The 20,503-nt window shown below is 36.6% G+C and overlaps 1 protein-coding gene across 1 annotated transcript; it reads left to right on the forward strand.

The window, feature by feature from the left end:
- Positions 1-812: 812 nt before the first annotated feature.
- LOC137070526 (GAS2-like protein 2A) lies at positions 813-19,496 on the forward strand. The gene is made up of 6 exons (XM_067437759.1): positions 813-1,576; positions 3,207-3,436; positions 4,491-4,598; positions 4,928-5,024; positions 14,270-14,528; positions 17,543-19,496. The coding sequence occupies exons 1-6, from the start codon at positions 1,225-1,227 to the stop codon at positions 19,239-19,241; spliced, it is 2,745 nt and encodes a 914-aa protein (XP_067293860.1). The 5' UTR covers positions 813-1,224; the 3' UTR covers positions 19,242-19,496.
- The last annotated feature ends 1,007 nt before the right edge of the window (positions 19,497-20,503 follow it).

The following is a 20,503-nucleotide window of genomic DNA, read 5'->3' on the forward strand; positions in this document are numbered from 1 at the left end:
ATTGCATTTCTTATGTGAAATTGGAATTTCAACTAAGAAATAAAAATTTTATATCAACAATTAAAATCATGGAAGCACATTTAGTGAAAATGTAATACAAATATCAAGAATTATAGTTTTTACCAGTGGAAATGTGATTTCAGATATAAAAAATTGCCATTGTTACTAGTGAAAATCATATATCAAGAATTAGAATTTGAACCCGTGAGAATTCATATCCTGGGAAATAATAGTCAAAACGGTTTGCCAAAGTGAAATGGAAGTTGCTTCTCCCCTACTGTGATTTACATCCAAATTAAAAGAAGATTGTGGCCAAAACTATTACTGCTGGTGTATCCCCTCTCTCCCTCCCCTCTGACTCGAGGTTGCCCGATTGGCTGCAGGATCCAGCAGGAACGTTTGTAGATAGGTGGAGGGCGTTAACATCATTTCTTCATGTCTAGTGACATATCAGGGTAATTTTAAGTTGATTTGAAATACATTTCTTACATACAGTTCCTTTAAATGGTTCTCAAGCAAGAAGAAATGTATGGCGGGACTTGATTTTGTCCATCTAGAATTGATTGGATGGTTGTGGTTTGTGATGTCATGGAAATGTTATTTTAATATTTTTTTATTAAAGATTTTGAGGGCATATTTTTAAAAAAATAATTTTAAATAATGAAATGCGCGGTTAAATAATTTATTATAAATACTGCAGTATTCCATATTAAAAGTGGTCAATTTTGATTTCTGATGACTTTAAACTGAGAAGGGTAGACTAACACTGAGATATAGGGAAAAAAAACCCACTTTTGTTATTGTTATAACTTTGGCGTTTGTTATTGATATGTTTGGCGTTAGGATGTTGTGGTGGGCAGTAAATGGTTAACTGGAGTGTTTGGATTTAGACGCTGTCTGGTAACCAAGGACGATTCCGCGCTCACACACGCCCTGACAACATTAAAAAACTTAGCAACACATCACTGCACAACCGATGCACTTCATGCTTTTATATACACACCAAATTTTGGACTGAAAATATGTCTTTGGACTCGATTAAACGAACACTTTAAACTTCATTTTAGACTTGATACTGTTTTGTTGTCAGTTACCCCTACACTTACAGTTATGCTGCTAATGCAAACGTATATTTTTTATGCGAGCCTTATTTTTTCCCTTACAATACTGGATTATTTGGACGTGTTTTTGAGTCGATTATACTGATTTGATTCTATCCACGCCATGTCTGGGATTCAGCATGCATCTAATCAAAGCATCAAGCCTTTTAAATCCGGAGAGGAGTATCTCTATGCCATGAAAGAAGACCTGGCAGAATGGCTGGGAGATTTATACAACATAGACATTAACGTAAATAATATTTTGGAGATGTTGGAGACAGGTGCGCTTTTGTGTGCTCACGCTAATAACGTGACAGGAGTGGCGGAAGACTTTCAAAAGAAGAGCGGAGCCTCTGAGATCCAGATGCCCGCTTCTGGGGTCACTTTCGTCAGCTCTGCTCATCCAACAACATTCCTGGCCCGGGATAATGTGACGAATTTCATCAACTGGTGTCGAAAAGAGATGAGTATTCCAGGTAAGTTTTATTATTTTGCATGTGAATGTGACATATTTGTCTAATAAATAATTATTATTCACAAGAACATAAAAATAACTTGTTTGCAATTCTGACGCTTACCACTAGATAGTGCTGTGAGCTCACAATACTGGAGACGCTTTTTATTGCAAACGATAGGAGACAATAACATACAATATATATTTTTAAATCATTTAGTTAACAAGAGTAATGGGAAGCACTTTATTTTACAGTCCTGTTCCCCATGTACATACTATTATAGTAGCTAATTGTAATAACTGGTTAATAACTAGGTAGGCTAACTTATCCTTAAACCTAGCCTTAACCCAAGGACACATACTGTAAAATAAAGTGCAACCGAGGAATGACCTAATATTGAAAAATATTTTCCAAGGTAAGAAAGAGAAAAAAACTTTCACAGCACTGTCTAGTATTTTGTATTTAGCGACGACAAAAATGAATGAAAGAATATTCACAAAATTCTAGATGTTTTTATAGCTTTGTTATTTTAAGGCATTGGAATTGAATTTAAATACAATTCAGTCTTGTTTGAAGATGTTTAAGTGGTGTTTACTTTTTGTATATTTACATTTATGGATGTAAAACTTTTCAATTATAATAAAAAAGGGTTTACACCACTTGCTTTGATTAGATTATTGTCATTAATATAAAACCCGAAATGTGTCTGTAAGATAAGCAAAAATCCCAAAACACAGTTTGGACAATCAAGGCATTACTCCAGAAAGACAGTTTTAGAAGAAACTTAACAAAAAGAGCAGGATTTATCTTCTAAATTTCTGCAAAAAGGCTTGACAGGATAAAATCTGAAGATATTTCTTTAACTTTATTTTGTTAAGGAAAATTTCTGATACGTCCACTTAATATGATCAAAAATTTTGTTTCATCAATAAGTATTGATGAAAGACATTGCGGTAACAAGGTTAAATAAAATAAAGACCCGATTTTGTAATTGGATTTTTCTAAAGAGAGACAACAGACAATGCATTCAGGGCTTGGGGGACAAACAGAAATCATTGACTGTTATTGTTTCTGAAGGTCATATAATACTGGGGAAGCTTGTCAAGTGTTGGGCTGTTTGCTCAAATGCAGTTTTACACATAAAACTTAACTAGTACATTTGATACATACATTTAAACATTCAGATGAGAGGAAGACTTCTGTCAAAAAAAAATTAGCCTTTACAATAAAGCCTTATGGGGGTCACCATATTGAGATCACATGACCAATGGTAGTAGTAACCATTGATTTTTGGTGAATTGATTACCATTTGTATGACCACAGTTTTAATATAAATGCCATGTTTAAACCATGAATTTTATAATTCATTTGTGGTTACCATGGTTTAACTACATTTTTTTTTTTTGTCCTTGTAAAGCGTGGTTAATTTCCATTAAGGTATATTATTATATTATATTATTATACTATACTGGAATAAAATAATATTGAATTGCACATTGACCTCAGTGTTGACCTCAGTAACTGAAAACTTTGCTCAATGCTGCATCCTACAAGGTGTAAGTCCAATATGACTGTCAGCACAACATAAACAAAATACCTTAAATTCTTAAAGTTTCTAATTCTGTTTTCTGTTACTCTACCCCCATTTCAGATGTACTGATGTTCGAGACAGACGACCTTGTCCTGCGTAAGAATGAGAAGAATTTTGTGCTGTGCCTGCTTGAGGTGGCCAGACGGGCCTCTCGTTTCGGCATGGCTTCACCAGTCCTCATTCAGCTGGAGCAGGAGATCGAGGAGGAGATTCGCGAGGAGATGGAGGACTTGCCTGCTCATCCCAAACCACAGAGGCGCTTGATAAACATCCAGAACCTGGATGAGATGGTGCTGCATCAGTGATTAAATTCACATGTTTACTGAAATGCTGAGGGCATTTTAATCAAGAATTGAATCTAAATGAAGCCGTTTTCGCATAAAATGTGGATTAAAATTACCTCATTTGATCCTTGCAGCCTTCTAATGATCCCTTTAGGTGAATCTCACAAAACCTGTCAAGAAGATATTTCATATTCCACTGCAAATTAAAATTAAATAAAAAACTGCATAATGCAAATAAAACTACTGTTGATAAAAAGTATTTATTTAAATTGTAAAGAATGTTTTTAATTAAAAAAAAACCTGTTGTGTCTAGACAGGAATATTTTTTTATCACCTAATAAATAAATATATATATATATATATATATATATATATATATATATATATATATATATATATATATATGTATTACATTATACAGAAATTAAACATGAGAAATTAAAGGTGAAAATGTGCTAAATTGTAAAAATAAATGAATAAATTGTGGTCCTAAAACTGGCTCAATTTTCTGTATTGAAGATGTATGAACATCTTATTTTTTTCACCATTGATGTTTAATCTCTAATGAACATTTGTTGCTGTTTGTTGTTAGTAATTAGTCATTTAGCAGATACTTTAAACCAAAGCGACCTGCCTATAATAAGTACACTTTGGTGCAGGCACAAACAGTCTGTAATTAAGTGCTTTGCTCAAGGGCACAATGTTGGCAGCTCACGGATGGCTCCTTCCAGCAATTAAACCGCTAACCTCTAACCACTACTCCACCTGTAACACAGACCCCACTGTTATTCAACCGATATGGCATGCAAGATGATGCCTTAGAAATCTGTTTCGGAAATCCCTCTGTAGTCTACCTATAAGATTCATGCATCTTTTTCCATTTAAAGTGATTTGCAGGATAGAAAAAGAGAACTTTGGATTAGCCTGTCATTTTGATTTGTGGTTGCTCTCCTTACTGATTTATGAAGGCTTTCAGTGGCAGGTTACATCTGCTTAGAATTTTCTATCAGAAGTGTGTAGGTCATTCCAATGACATTTGTGTGTTTGTGTGTGTGTGCAGGTCCAGTTTCTGATAAGCCGATGCACTTGTCCATCCCAGTTCCCGATGGTGAAGGTATCAGAGGGCAAATACAGGGTTGGAGACTCCAACACGCTCATATTTATTCGGGTATATAAAAACTCTTTTTTTACTTTATGTCTATTTAGTGTGTGTCTAATTCTGCCTAATTATATGCAGGAAAATGTTGAACCATCATAATTCTTAAAATATGTGTTACTGTCTCAGAAGCTTTGTTGAACAGAAATGGAAGAGAGGAGTATCTGTTTTGTTAATATGGCGACCAGCATAAGACCAACTCACAATCAACTGCAGATGCCATGTGCTCATACATTTTTCTCAAAAAGCATGCGTGTGTGTTTGTGTGTGTGTGTGTGTGTGTGTGTGTGTGTGTGTGTGTGTGTGTGTGTGTGTGTGTGTGTGTGTGTGTTTCTTTGTAGATTTTGAGGAATCATGTTATGGTGCGAGTGGGCGGAGGATGGGACACCCTGGAGCACTATCTTGACAAACATGATCCCTGCCGCTGCACTTCTCTCAGTACGCTCACAAATACACACCTGCAGCTAAAATTAGCATCAGAAATTATATAAACGGTGAAAGGTTTGTGGTAGTTTATCATGTATCTCAACTCCAAACATTTTTGTGTGAACTACCCCTTTAAGATCAGTTTGGCTTTATGAAGTACATTATGAGACATTGAAGTGGGATTATGCCTTAGTGGCATAATGTTTGTATAATCTCCACTAATATTTTATCACATTTAAAACATGTACTGTAGTATATTAACATAACTTAAAAGTGTCCCTATTATGCTATTTTAAAGGCTCTTATTTTTGTTTCGGAAGTCTCCACCAATAGGTTTGCATTAGACTTGGTAAACCCAGCCGATCTGACAGCCGTTTGATTTCAACCTGCAGCTCAGGCTAGAAACCTGTACATACTTTTATCCTGCCTGTTAAAAATTTGCAGGGACCAATCACTACCCAGCTTATCCACCAGATCGTTGGTCTGTTTGGGTGAAGAACTATTTAGTTTCATACAGATTAATTTGAACTATGCCTGTTGATCACTTATTGTGCAGTAAAAATACAGAGCAGACTCCCTAAACCTTTGTTCAATCTTAAGGTCTGCATCCAAGGTCAAAAAACACAAATTTTCTCAAAATACTCATTGCAGCATCACCTCTTTTTTTACAGTGTCTGAAACGGTTTGATCAAGGATTCTATCTCTCTAAAGTGTGAGATAAGATGTAAGTAGCTAACCTAAACATTTGACAGCTTTTTCAAGATAGAAGTGCTTAAAAGGTCAGTTCACCCAAAAATGAAAATTCTGTAATTAATTACTAACCCTAATGTCGTTCGACACCCCTAAGACACGGTCATCTTCAGAACAAACATGAAGATATTTTTGTTGAAATCCGATGGCTCAGACAGGCCTTCATTGACACCAATGTCATTTCCTCTCTCAAGACCCATAAAAGGCACTAAAGACGTCGTTACAAAGCCCATCTCACTACTGTTATGGTACAGAACTGCGGAGACAAATGTGTTATATGAGATGTTTATTGAGCGAACCAGTATAGTGAGCAGAGTGGAGATTAGTGCAGAGAGTGGTCTTGGGATGATGACAGGCAGGTGAGAGAAGTGTGGAGACTCAGGGAGACAGGACTGGAGAACGAGGAACACTTAGCCACAGGACGATGGAGATCAGGAGACTAGGAGACACTGGACGATAGAGACGAAGGAGACACAGGAGAATCGCTGGAGACTAGGTCAGAGTAGCGAGGTGAGTCCGTTGTTTGTAGCTTGGAATGAGTACCTTGCATAAACGAGACCGGACCATGAGTGACTGATGAGGTACAGGTGGAGGTGATCAGAACTCAGGAGATGGTGTGCGTTGGGATACCGTGACGTGGGAGCCTGGCGTTTCTGCGACAACTACAGTGACTACAATAATTTTATGAAGCGACGAGAATAGTTTTTGTGCGCAAAAACCCCCTGAAATAAAGACTTATATAGTGATGGGCCAATTTCAAAACAAGGCTTCGATCCGTTATGAATCAGCATATCGATTCGTGATTCAGATCGCCAAAGTCATGTAATTTCGGCAGTTTGGCGGTTTGACACGCGTTCCGAATCCTGAATCGATTCGCTGATTCATAACGGTTTGAAGCTTTGTTTTGAAATCGGCCCATCACTATGTAAGTATACATAAAATGATTGTAGAGCCACTGTAGTGAGATGGGCTTTGTAACGATGTCTTTAGTGCCTTTTTATGGGTCTTGAGAGAGGAAATGACATTGGTGTCAATGAAGGCCTTCCTGAGCCATCGGATTTCATCAAAAATATCTTCATTTGTGTTCCGAAGATGAACGGAGGACTTACGGGTGTCGAGCGACATGAGGGTAAGTAAATAATGACAGAATTTTCATTTTTGGGTGAACTAACCCTTTAACGACCATCAAAAATAAAAATGAGACAAACTAATAAACTTTTGTATTTTCCATACTGAGGCCTAATATACATTATTCATGTAATGTAATAATTAGTAACTGTCAATGTGAGGGGGAAAGAAATATTAATGAAGCCGTTTTCATCATATTAGGCATAATGAATGTGTACATATTGTGAATTAATTTAATAAAGTTATTTACCTACACTGTAAAAAAAAAAATCTCTCAATGTCTCCAATTGAAAATTTCTAGTGATTGATCACATAACATTTTTTCAGTTGGCCAAATTTAATTTCTGTGAATTAATGCAATTTAATTAACGGAAATTCAATTTGGCCAACTGAAAAATGTAGATGTAATCAGTCACTAGAACATTTTCAATTGGAGACCTAAATTTTTTTACAGTGTAGCTTTCCTGGTAGCCTTTATTAAATTCACTTATCTAAGAATATGATTCATGAAACATAAATATAATTTGACCCCATGTTTACTTTCTTCAGTGACACAGACAAAAATGAAAAGACTATAAGTCAAAGCTCAGCTTTAGGAGGAGAAGAGACAGGGCGAGATACACTGAAAAAAGTGAAACTACTGTGTCATTTATTTAAAGTACATTTTTACATTGGACTAAGTGAAAATCATGATTTCTGGTTTAAACCTGTTTTGTTCAGGTTTCCTTAACCTCCTGGGACCCAGAAAAAAAAAGTTTTTCGAATTTTGTATTTTTTCATGTCATTACATTGTTTAGAGCATAAGAAACAAATGGACACATAATTTTTTGGGAAAATTATATTGTATTCATATTTTATGATATGTCCTCTGTAGTTGACACCAGGACTCAGTTGTTAAATTTTTTTAATGAAATGAAATTGCATGTATAGGCCAAAACAATGGGATTTATTTTTAACTCACGAATACATTTTTAAGTTTCAGGATTTTTTTAAAACAAACTTTTTTTAAAGATGATTCTGAGCTATGTTATAAAAGATATAACTGAATGCTTTGATATACCATCTTACTTTATGCAATATGAGGGTAAAATCGCCATACTTGGATTTTCCCATTCAATACAATGTATCGGTATATTGCATCTAATTTGCATATTATTGTGTTCTTGGTGCAACATGTAATGAAAAAAAGAAGTGTAATAAGGGGAGTAATAATTGGCAACATTTTCATAATAATATGTAATATTTCATAGGAATATTGTTATGTAATTTATTTCCCTATTTACTGTTTGTGTCTCCAAAATGCCTGATAAACATGATTTATGTCCCGGTGTCCTCTACAGTGGACATTTATGAAATCAATGCCCTGTTTTGTAATAAAAAGTCATATTTTGATTAGAAACCCCATAGCATTTTCCTGAGATGTTGATTTATAACAAACAATTAGAAAATTAATCAGATTTAAATTATAATTACAAAATATTATCATATTTCCATAAGAGTGCTAAACATTAATGTCAGCCATTTTCAAAGACCTAGAAGTTGTTGTTGTCCTGGTGAAACCTCCAAACATTTGGTATCTGTGCAAAGCCCTGAATGTGCTCTATAAAGGACATCCTGACTCAAAACTGTGACATGTGTGATGTCACAGAAACTCACTAAAATATAATGTCCACTACAGTGGACAAAAGTCTATTACTGGGTCCCAGGAGGTTAAAGCAAATAACGAACACCCTAGACAAAATTAAAAGCAACAGTTTGAGTTAAATAGCATTTTTAACTCAAACCAGAGTTTTTAATGTCACGTGACCCCATGACGTCACATCAACGAACTCCTTGCTCGGCCAGCCAGAGTTTTTCAATCCGCCATTGCTCCCTTCGCTTCGAAGACATCAAGACTCCGGTCTGTGGCCCAGGAAATCTCCTTGACTCGGTAAGCATTCGATATTGTATTATTTTTTTACGTGAATAAGTGTTTTTCATTCATATTTATGGTTAGTGGCAGGATGGTCGACTGGGCTATTACTTTACATACAACTGTGTTTGTGCAGGTGTTAGCTAAAGCTATAGCCAAGCCTCTGTTTGACAAATTCAAAGTTAACTTTTTATTATTTCACTGTGATGTAATGTAAATTTGATGATGGTGTATTGTGATGAGGCTTGTTTGTCTCTAACAAAGTTAGTCAAAGTGCTTGAATAAATTAACGTTGTTATACCTCTTTTCTCACATGCACTGCAACCGTCAACTAACGTTAAGTTAATTTAAGCACCTTGCAGCCTGCAGGAACAATATATGAAAAGGCCAATGTCCGAATTAGCTAATGTTCGATTGAGCCCATGTGTAATAACTCCGGAAAATAATTATTCTATTAGGTATTCTACATTTAAATGAACTTTAGATTTTGAATAAAAACTCCCGCCCGAGCGCGCCCTGCCCCCACGGCACCGTTTTGATATCTCCGTGCATGGGGGATGGGATCGATCGCACTCACAGAGCACTCGGCTCGGGTATTCATAACGGAGTGATGCAGACGGAGCAAAGTGACTCGTGAGTGTTTCAACTTTTCAAATTCATTCCTATGAAAGTTAAGCACAGGAATGTCACACGTACCGGTACTTTAGTCCCAATTTGGTACTGAAATTAAAAAAATGTTAAGATACCAGCATTTCTGTGGTACCGATTCGAGTATATCCGGTAAAGTGACCCGCTGCGTTCAGTCACTTCCTATCGTTACTGTGTATGTGAATATTAAGCTGCAAAATACTATTAAAATAGTACTCCTGCATGTTCTGTGTGAATGACGGGCACTTATGATGAATAGCTCTTTGCTCTTGTGATGAATGAACTGACTCGTGCTGCGTTTTGCATTTATGAAATGCATTGGAATAGAAAATGTGTTCTGATTTAAGAATTCATATTCCATTGTTTCACCTGTCAGCATAATCTAGTATTGTACAATATCACCAGTATGTCTAAGGTCTAATTAATAATGACAGTCTAGTGATTATTTTGGAAAGTGCTTTAACTGCCCCAACAACAACAAACTAAATTGTGACATTTCAACTTTTCCTTTGTTTTACAGGTTGATTTTGTTTCCTGGAAATCTTGCAATTTTGGCCTTCTTGCTGAATTTGGTGAGTCCCAAAGAATACAACTGTGAACATTATTTTCATGTATTTTTAAATAGGAATGACTAACACTAGAGAATAGCTTTGAAATTACCACAGAGGTATCCTTGCTAATATTATACACTACATAATAGTATAAAAATACAATGGAAGGTTCACTTCATGTCAGTATTTAATTTATTTGATATATTTATTACATTTTTTGAGAGAACCCCAAATCAAAACTAATCTAGAAGTTACCCAATTTAATGTGGTTTCTTTTACCAGGCAGTATAAATAAATCAATAAAACGCAGTTATTTCATGAAGCTTCAAATGTCCTAAAATATGGTGTAGAGATACTCGCAAGAAATCACTTGAGCGCTTGTATCCCATTGAGATGTGCCATATCGTTTAATTTGATCTCACTTGCAGGCAGTGATGGCGCATTACATTTTTTAATATAAATACTGTTGTGTTTCTCGCATAAACTGATCGTTCCGTGTCTTAAGACATCAATGTGTCTCCACGAGCCACAGGGTTTAATATGGATCCCTATGTCTGTGTGTTTTTTACTCTCATAGAAGTAAAATTGACATGCATTATACGAGCAATGAGTTAAAAAATCTTCATTTGTGTTCTACACACCTACATCTCGGATACCCTGGCGGTCAACAGATAAACATCACACTCTCATTTTTGAGGAATTCAAAATTTCCTAAATGATATTGACTGAAATTTCTTCTTCTTTTTTGCCAGAACTGTCAAAATATATTTGTTAATCAATTAATTTGTGAATATGAATTTAATGTAAGATGCTATGCCCAATTTTGTACTACAGCTAATACTATTGTTTCTTTTCTTGTTTCAACAAGATCCTTTTGGATGGGCAGACCTGGCACTCAAAAGGCCAGCCAAGTCGCGGGTTATTCTGAATCCCGATGACACCAGGAAGCTAATTCTCCCTCATGGCATTCCAGAGTCAATGGAGTATCTTATGGATGAAGTCCGGAAAGTGTGTGGGTTGAATGGCAATTTAGGACTGCAATACCAAGACAGAGACTTTGGAGATGCGCTAGTGAACTTGACATCTACTGTGGAACTTGAGGATTTGGCAACTATCAAGGTCATCCCAATAACTCATGATTGTAGCCAAGTAATCACTCTCACTGTCTGTGATGATATAGTGTCTGCTCAATCAGATGTAGTTAAGATGCATCTCTTAGCTCTGTATCATGCTTGAAGAAATTTTTTATCTCTATTTGCACTTTGAATATTGAGTACTTTGATTACGGTTGTACTTATTGTTTGCACTATGATTGACACTATGACAATTTGTGGAAAGGAGTTCAGTTAGGAGGTCAAAAGTTGTAGGAGCTCATAACACGTGCACCAAGTCTTAAAGGGTTAGTTCACCCAAAAATGAAAATTATGTCATTAATGACTCTGTCTAATGTCGTTCCACACCCATAAGACCTCTGTTTATCTTCAGAAAAAGTTTGATATTTTATATTTAGTCCAAGAACTTTCTGTTCCTTCATTGAACATGTATATGCGGTATACTGTCCCTTTCCAGAAGGACCAGAAAGGTAATAACAACATAATCAAAGAAGTCCATATGTGAAATCTGTGGGTTAGTTAGAATCTCTTGAAGCATTGAAAGTGCATTTTGGTCCCAAAATAACAAAAACTATGACTTTATTCAGCAATGTCTAGACGCCATTGATAATGCTGAATAAAATCGTAGTTTTTGTTATTTTGGGACCAAAATGTATTTTTGATGCTTCAAGAGATTCTTACTAACTACTTTGATGATGTTTTTATTACCTTTCTGGTCCTTCTGGAAAGGGACAGTATACTGTGCATACATTTTCAATGAAGAGACAGAAAGCTCTCTGACTAAATATAAAATATCTTAAACTGTGTGAAGATGAACAGAGGTCTTACGGGTGTGGAGCGACATTAGGGTGAGTCATTATTGACATAACTAACGGAGAGTTTTAAAGGAGAGGTGTACGAAACAGTTTTGCATTAACGTGGTTGCATTTAGTGGAAGTTTACATAAGGTTTAAAAAAAGGTCTGGAAAAGACCATTTACTTTATTCCCCAAGTGTTGATGTGTAAAATACATACCGGCTTGCCTTACTGGCAGCACAATTTGACAACAGTGATGTATCTTATAGAAAAACTATCACAATAAACATTTGGGTGTTTTGAGAGAATATTCCTGTCTTTATTTACAGTAAGTCAACTATTTTCTGACAATGTTTTTGTTTTATTTTAAATGTAAATGTTTCTTTTATATTAAAGCAAGTTTAGCTTTTTTCGTGGTAAAAGTTAAGTTGTAACAAAGCAAAAATAAATATTATAGTAAAATGTTTTCTTGTGGCTAAAGAAAATATGATTAAGGTATTATTCAAAAATATAGTTTGTACAGAATCAGAAATTTAATTTGAGCTAATTTTAAAAAAATGCTTGTAACAAAATTACAGCATTTTATTTAGTTTAGACCAAACTAAAAATTATACTTTGTTATTATAATAAAAAGCAAGTTTTTCCAAAATACAAATTTAAGTTGTACCAAAGTAAGAAAAATGATTCATGGCCTCTATAATAAACAATATTTTTACTTTGTGTGAATGTAATTTTTTTATCTTGGGCAGAAGAACTATTTTGATTAATATTAAATTAAATTGTTAAGTTTCAACCAAATTAAAAATATAGCTTGAGGAAAAACTAATAAATTTAGCTGTAACAAATTACAGCAATTTTTTTAGGTTGGAGACTGAGAGAAAAAGGGTGATTGAGATGAGGAGAGGCCATATATATATGTATATATATAAAAAAATGTCTTCATTAACTAGCTCAAATTTAGGACCTCTGTGATTATAAAGCCCTGCATACGGGCCTTCTTACAGCTTGAGTCAGAAAGGAAGAGCCCATTACAATATCTGATAATAATCTTCCTAATATTCCTCTGCACTTGGTACACACAGTGATACAAACAGGATCTATGATGCCGGATTTACTGTATCAATTCGAGTCTGATAATGAAATATTGGTGGAGTAGCTAATCAACCTGAACCACCATCGCAAGCATGACAGGATGTTTCTAACACAAAACTATGGATTTTTAATTCTTGGTTGAAAACATATACATAAATAATTAATTAATTAATTATTATTATTATTACTTTTATTTGAGACAGGGACAGTGCACAATAAAAACATTAGCCTTGTTTATAACAAGGAGAGATGCATTGCACCGGGTTGTAGCAAATTGCTATTTTCCACCGGTAGTCCCTGGGCAGGTAGAAATAGAAACATACAATAAATTAACAGTTACTAAAATAGTTGTGAAAAATATCAATTACAGAGTTTTAAATACACACATTTCAACATCATTAAAACAATGTACCTCCTCCCACCACCCTTTCTAAATAAATACCCCCCCCCCCCCCCCCCCGGCTGCCCGCCCCCACATCACACACACACACTCACTCACAAATGTCTACAAATTTGCTGTGACAACATCCAATTTCTTGTGAGACATGAAAATGTTTTAAAATCCGTACAATTAATTAGCTCTGTTGGAAGTGAATTCCATTGCTTTATGGCAACAAAAGAAAAAGAGGATTTGACAAAAACAATGCGGGAATAATACTTACAGGTTGTGATTCAAAGGCAAAAGATGGTCCAAATGAAGTGGTTATTAACTGCGTTAACGCTTGAGTAAACTTTTTGCAAATCCCGCATTGATCGTGGCAAGATTTGAGAAGCAGTCATCAGAAAAATGACAGAAACACAACAATTGGTGGGAGTTAAACTGCTGTAGTATCACTGTAAAAAATACATTTAACCACTGACTCTTCACATCCTCATCCTTTGGAAGTAAAGTTAAGTGAATTTGCTTTCACAGCACAGAAAACAGTGTCTTCTTGACATGTTGACAACATGAGCAACGACTCTTCCAGGCCTCAGCCATTGTTTGCAGGGAGCCAATGAGGAGCATAGGCTGGCATCATGCAAATTTGTTACAAACCTATGTCTGACTCGTCTCAGGCATGTCAGAATCTTATTTCTTTTAGGAGATAATAACTGTATTTGTCCTGCACTTTGATCTTTGAAACTTTACAGATCTTTTCACAAACAGCTATATTACACCCTACATGAAACTAAGGGAATATTCAAAAAAGCATAATAGGGGCACTTAAAATAATTGGATCAGTATTTTCTGGAAAACCTCTTGTTTTATTTCTCTCACGCATTCATCAGTCCATAAGTTGACCGCACGTCCAGCTACTCCAGTCCATGAGGTCAAAGAGCGGTTGGCCACACCACGACCTGATGCCCAGGGCGCTTCTCAGACCACTCTCATGCTGAGCCGGACTCAGTCACCCCTTCAGCCAGTTGTCTGGACTCCTTCAGCCCAATACAGAGGCCAGAGAGGATGGCCCTCTCCCCCACGCTCCTCCTGTTCCCCTGACCCTGATCATCAGCCCACCAGCCGGAGAAACAGCCCCTCTCCTAACAAGTAAGTTCCTAGTTGGTTTGCTAAACAGTACCTAAACAGCTACTTAACTATTACGACAATAAATATGGTGCATTTTGATTAACTACAAAGTTGGCATGAATTTTAAACCCATCCTATCTATTTCCTAAATGCATCTTATTGATAATATTGTGAACAATCATTCGTGCATGATTAATTTTAATAAATAGGACTTCTCCATTCATGTCATCTATATACTTGTTGCTATGTTGAATTATAGATAGATAGATAGATAGATAGATAGATAGATAGATAGATAGATAGATAGATAGATAGATAGATAGATAGATAGATAGATAGATAGATAGATAGATAGAATCAGGTCCCCTCCCACCACACACACACACACACACACACACACACCGATAATCCGTTTCATATACATCACAGTACATAAGAAAAGATCTGTCGTCTGACATTTTCTTCTGTATATACAGTCAGAACTAATTGAAATTCTTCTTCTCAGGCATAGATCTAGCTGACAGGATGATAGAAATCCATTTAAATCCTTGGATTTTCGCAGACACTTGTTGTCCGAGACCCAGACAATGGCATAAACATGAGTTAGTGTGCAAGACATGGAGAGAGACAGAGGGGGGGATTTTTATGAAAATAAATTTACAACTGAACTCGCCCCTTCAGCAATTAAATAGTCACCGAGAAGCAAACTTCATCATGACATCTCATTAGCAATGGCATGTATTTCAGCAAAGACCACTGCAAGGATGTAATTACAGAGGCTACTATTTCATATTATTATTACTATAGTCTCTATCATACACAAATGTAATGATCACCAAATGCTGGACATTAAATCGTAATAAAATTAGTAAAGTAACAAAAGGAGAGCAGTGGAAGAAATTAACCTTCGTGCTTTATTATGTTAATGTTGTGCCTTGATTTTTGTGGTGAAGTATACTAAAGGCACTGACATACTTCAAGCGAAAGTGAAGAACAAACTGCTGTGACGTCATTTTGAACAAAATCAGGCCAAGAATTGTTTGGGATTCGTTTTGAGAGTTCAAAACAGCTTGCCAAAGAGAACATTCTTGGAAAACCCCTTTGTACAACCATTGGTCCATGGTGATTTTGTAATAGGTAGTTGTGTACAGAGGCTCAGCCTTTTTACGTGGAAATCTTTTCCAGTTCAGTTCTCCTGTTCAGTCCATGACAGTCGAGGTCAGACGCCCGCGAGTGAAAACTCTTGAGAGCTGCTTGATGAAACGAGACACTGACATAGTTTTTTTATGTTTAATGCTTTTCTTATGTTTTTTACCAAAAAATGCTTGCTGTTTTTTTTCTCTGTGTTTATTTTGTTATTAAGAGGAAAGCGCACAGCACATACTGGTATTTACATATTCATCTAATCGTTGCTCTTTTCTCAGAGAGGGCGACATCGGATGTTCAAACAGAATAAACGTTGCTCACATATTTCACATTTCTTTTTACTCCTAAGCAAATAACTTTGCCGTGAGTATATCAGGGCCTTAACTCTTAAAGGGTTAGTTCAACGGAAAAGGACAATTTTGAAAATTCATTAATTATTTCAGACCTATTTATCTTTGGAACACAAATTAAGATATTTTAATTAAAATCTGAGCCAGTTCTATACTCTCCATTGACAGCTACGCATCTACCACTTTGATGTTTCAAAGAGTTAATAAAGAGATCGTAAAACTAATCCATATGAATTGAGCCAACCTGCTTGACACACAAGAATGAACCTTATTGGTTCTCACGCATCAAGCAAACGTGCTTGAGCTTCCGTTTACCACAACTGATGTGTACATTGATGAATGTTTATGTGTGAATAAAAGCTTAAATTCAATCTCTTCATATAAAGCAATTGTGTCCCTTCAGAAAATTTGGACTAATACAATCAATTCATATGGAATCATTTTATGATCTCTTTTTTGAAGAATCAAAGTGGTAGTTGCGTACCTGTTGATGGAGGGACAGAAAGCTCTCAGATTTCATCAAAAAGATCTTCATTTGTGTTCCAAAGATAAACGAAAGTCACCAGAGTGAGTAAATGATGACAGAATTTAACATAAGGGTTTTAGACAGTTATTTTTAGTAGTTTGCCACCATAATCAATGACAGTGTGTATCAATGTTCAAGTATTACCTGAAATTATATTTATATATATTTACACTACAATTCAAATAAATTGCCAGTGACAATTACCTGTGCAAAATGCAAATCACCACTCACTAACATATTAAATGAGTGTTTGCATTAATTTCTGTCACTGAATAAAAAAAAAATTAAAAAGATGGATGACTCCAAATGTTTTCCAGCATTTTCTTTCTTTACAAACACCTCAATAAAGGAGGTTAATAAGGATTATGTAAAGAAAATGACAAACAAGTACTCTCTTTGGGAGGAGAAATTTGTAGTTTCATGAAGCCAGACGTTCAGACTGACACCAGAAGGTCTGGACTTTATCGCAGCTTTCATTGGTCAAGGACCGCTCAAGAGGACATTTGACATATAATGCAATCAATCTACAGTTTGTTCTGTGTCATGTTTAGGTTCGTGAAAATGTCGATGTCCCTGCAATAACAGACCAGCGTGCATCTATAAATTACTCATTTAAGAATATTGTGCAAGTTTACTGCAACAATGGAGCTGCGAACTTCACATACTTTTGAAAATTCAGCGTTTAGTTGATCCTGGTAAGCGCTCATTGTCACAGTCGTACGGCTTTCACAATTGTACATGATGGCTTTCTTCTTCCACAAGGGAGAAAAATACATGCCAATGCCTGGTGTAAATGAGGCCATAAACTGAGTGGGCCTGCAAATAGGTTGTTTTAATGTATGTCCATGAAGTTTCCATTAAATGAAATCCCTTATGATCTGATAAAATGGAGTTTGTATTACCATATGCCTAATCATGAATATTTGTGTCCCTAAATACATGATACTATTAACAGCTGTTGATGAAGCACACACTCACTGACAAGGCTCTGTGTGGGTGTTTTTTTTTTTCAGATTAAGGGAGAGACCGAGTACCCCATCTCATGTGTATACTTGTGCTGACAGAAAAGAAAGCTTGAAAACAAACTCCTCCAGCAGGACAGGAAGAAATGCAACACGGACGTCACCAGCACCTCGCCTGACAAGCAGTCTTCCACGGGCCACCTATCATCCTTCTACACCACAACCTGAGATACAGCGCCCTCAAACACCTCTAGTCCTTCAGAGAAACACCTATCAGATCCAACCCCAGCAAGTGCCTGAGAAGAGTCTGGGTCAAACCTGGACCAAATCGCAGTTTGTTTCCAAACTTAGACAAAATTCCTCTGTTGGAGTAAAAGGACGAGAGAACCAGGACAAAGCACACCTTGTCTCAGATATGCACGAAAGTCCAGGAAGGATCTCCCAAAGTCCTCCAAGAAAAACACATTCATGTTCCAAGCCTCCCAACATAACCATTCATGAACCGGCAGGCAATGGGGGTCCCAAAAAGTGTCCACATTACATCCGCACCATTTCTCCGTTGAAAGGGATAATTGGGGCCATCTCAGAAGCAACACACATTAGACCTAGAACAACAGCTAAGATGTCTCAAGAAGAGTCCCCAGATAAAATTAAAAATCTGGATGCAACTGAGAAAGGTCAATTTGACCAAGGAGCAGGTAGATCAGTCAGCAAAAAGGTACAACACTTGGCTCTACCCATGCCAAACACTGTGCAGTCGCCTCTCATTAGCAGCGCAAGTAAGTCTTCCGAAAGCTTTCTTGAGTGTCAGAAGTCTAAAGCACATTTGGGAGGTGAAGAGGAAGGAATTAACTCAAATTATGTCTTCACTCCTCCTCCTCTCAGCCCTTCTCAGGAAGCCGTCCTCTACAAGAGCCTAGAGGAGGAAATCTTGTCCAATCTACAGCAGCTGAGCACTGACTCAGAAACCAGCTCTAGCTCTGATGAGAAGTATCACGAGGTTCCTAAGAATTCGAGAGAGGCTCCATCTGACCACTGTAAAGCCTCCAACAGATCAGCAAGTCTTGATCGGGCAACACGTGACAGTGGAAACAGAACTTTTGATGCAGTCATTGCCGAACTCTCGGGTGGCCAAAGGAAGATGGAGAAGGTATCGGTTGAGAAGTGGATGATCACTCTTCCTAAGAGTCTCGAAGGCATTGTGGTGGAAGACCACACTACCGCACATCACCTCAAGGTCTCTAAACCTAGTATGAACAGTTCTTGGTCCTCCTTGGGATCCAGTATGGATTCAAAGGAGACTGCTGAACTTGTGAAGGTGCCAGTTGACAACTCGAATGTTGAGACTAAAATTCCCCCTGGCAGAGTATCAAATTTAGGAACCGAACATGTAAAAACGCAGAGGAGTTGTTCAATCAAACAAAGAAGATCCTTAAGGAAACCAGAGAGAGTGCCATCCATCTTCAAGCTGAAACTAAGGCCCTGTGTGCGCCCGAGACGTGACCACAGGTCCGACCGAAAGCCTTCAAAGATCCCAACACCCGTTTTCTACAAAAGAACAAGCTGCAAAGACGGCAACTCTCAAACCCAGAGAGGAAATGATTCCCCACATGGTTCTTTCGGCACAGACAACTCTCGAGGGAACACTTGGACTAACCCAAAATCCCAGGTCCCAATACCGAGGGCAACAAAGTGCCAACAAGCAAACAAAGAACCACATGCAGATCAAGATCTGGAATCCTGGGTTTAACCAAAACCAAATTTGGAGTTTACTGAATATTCAACTGTCAATTCAGACAAGCCATATGTTACTCAGGAAGTATTTTTTTAATTGCTACTCAAAAAAACTTAACAAAACTTGCAAAAATCACAGCAATTTCATCTGTGATTAGAGTCACCATACCCTAAATTAAATACTTTGGTGGTTTGTTGATTGTTTATGCATATATTTTTAATCTACAATGCATTTACTGTATAAAAACCTTATTGACAACATAAATTTGAATGCCATAGCAATGAAGCTATGTTGGATCTGTCAAAAAATGTAAGGGATTTTTGTTGTTCTGCATTACTCTTTTGAATCTAACAAATGATTTTGCAAAATGAGGGAGATTTTCAAAATGATGCCTTTACCGTCTCCACATAAACAACACAAATGTGAATTTGTGAAAGTGGTGACATCATGTCACATGTTCATGCATGTGTCTTACGTGTTTGCGGGGTATTCTTTACAAAGAGATATCGCCAACTACTAGCCAAGCAGCATAATACAGCCTTTTTAGTCATTTTCGCAGATCCGTGTGAATTAACGTTGTCTGTAATCTGTTTTTAGTACATCATTGTTGTATAAACGAAAAATGCACTGTGTCAAGACGTTTACTAGTTCCAATCTGTGCACTAAAGCTTAAGTTATAGGGTAGTTCAAACAAAAATAAAATACAGTTATAATTTACTCGCATGTTGTTCCAACCTGTAAGACTTTCTGCAGAACCCAAAATAAGATGTTTGATCTGTTTTAGTCCATATTATGAAAGTCAGTGGGGTCCAAAACAACACTGGAGCCCAATGAATTTAATTGTATAGACAAAATAACAAGTTTTTGTTAAATACCTCCTTTTGTGTTCCACAGCAGAAAGAAAGTCATACAGTTTTGGAGTGACATGAGGGTGAGTAAATAATTTTTTATTTTTGGTTAAATTGAGCTATATTCGGAGCTCTTTAACATAGAATTTGGGTTGGACTACTTAGACTTTCGAATAAGGTTTGGAAAGGGGATTGTCTGAATTGATATCCTGTTATAATGTAGCCTTGAAATCTAGACGCAGCCTAGCGGCAGCAAATCTAATCTGCCCACGAGTGTCGTCTAGCAACTCTCAATACCCTTCTGAGCTGTAAACGCCAAACTCTTGCTGGGCCAATCACATCGTGTATAGAGTCGGTGGGCGGGGCCATAATGACGACGGCAGAGTTGCGTTTGCATGCGTCTAGTAAACACAGAAGCTGACGAACGGC

Source organism: Pseudorasbora parva, chromosome 3, assembly GCF_024679245.1.
Source record: "Pseudorasbora parva isolate DD20220531a chromosome 3, ASM2467924v1, whole genome shotgun sequence".
NCBI classification, from domain to species: Eukaryota; Metazoa; Chordata; class Actinopteri; order Cypriniformes; family Gobionidae; genus Pseudorasbora; species Pseudorasbora parva.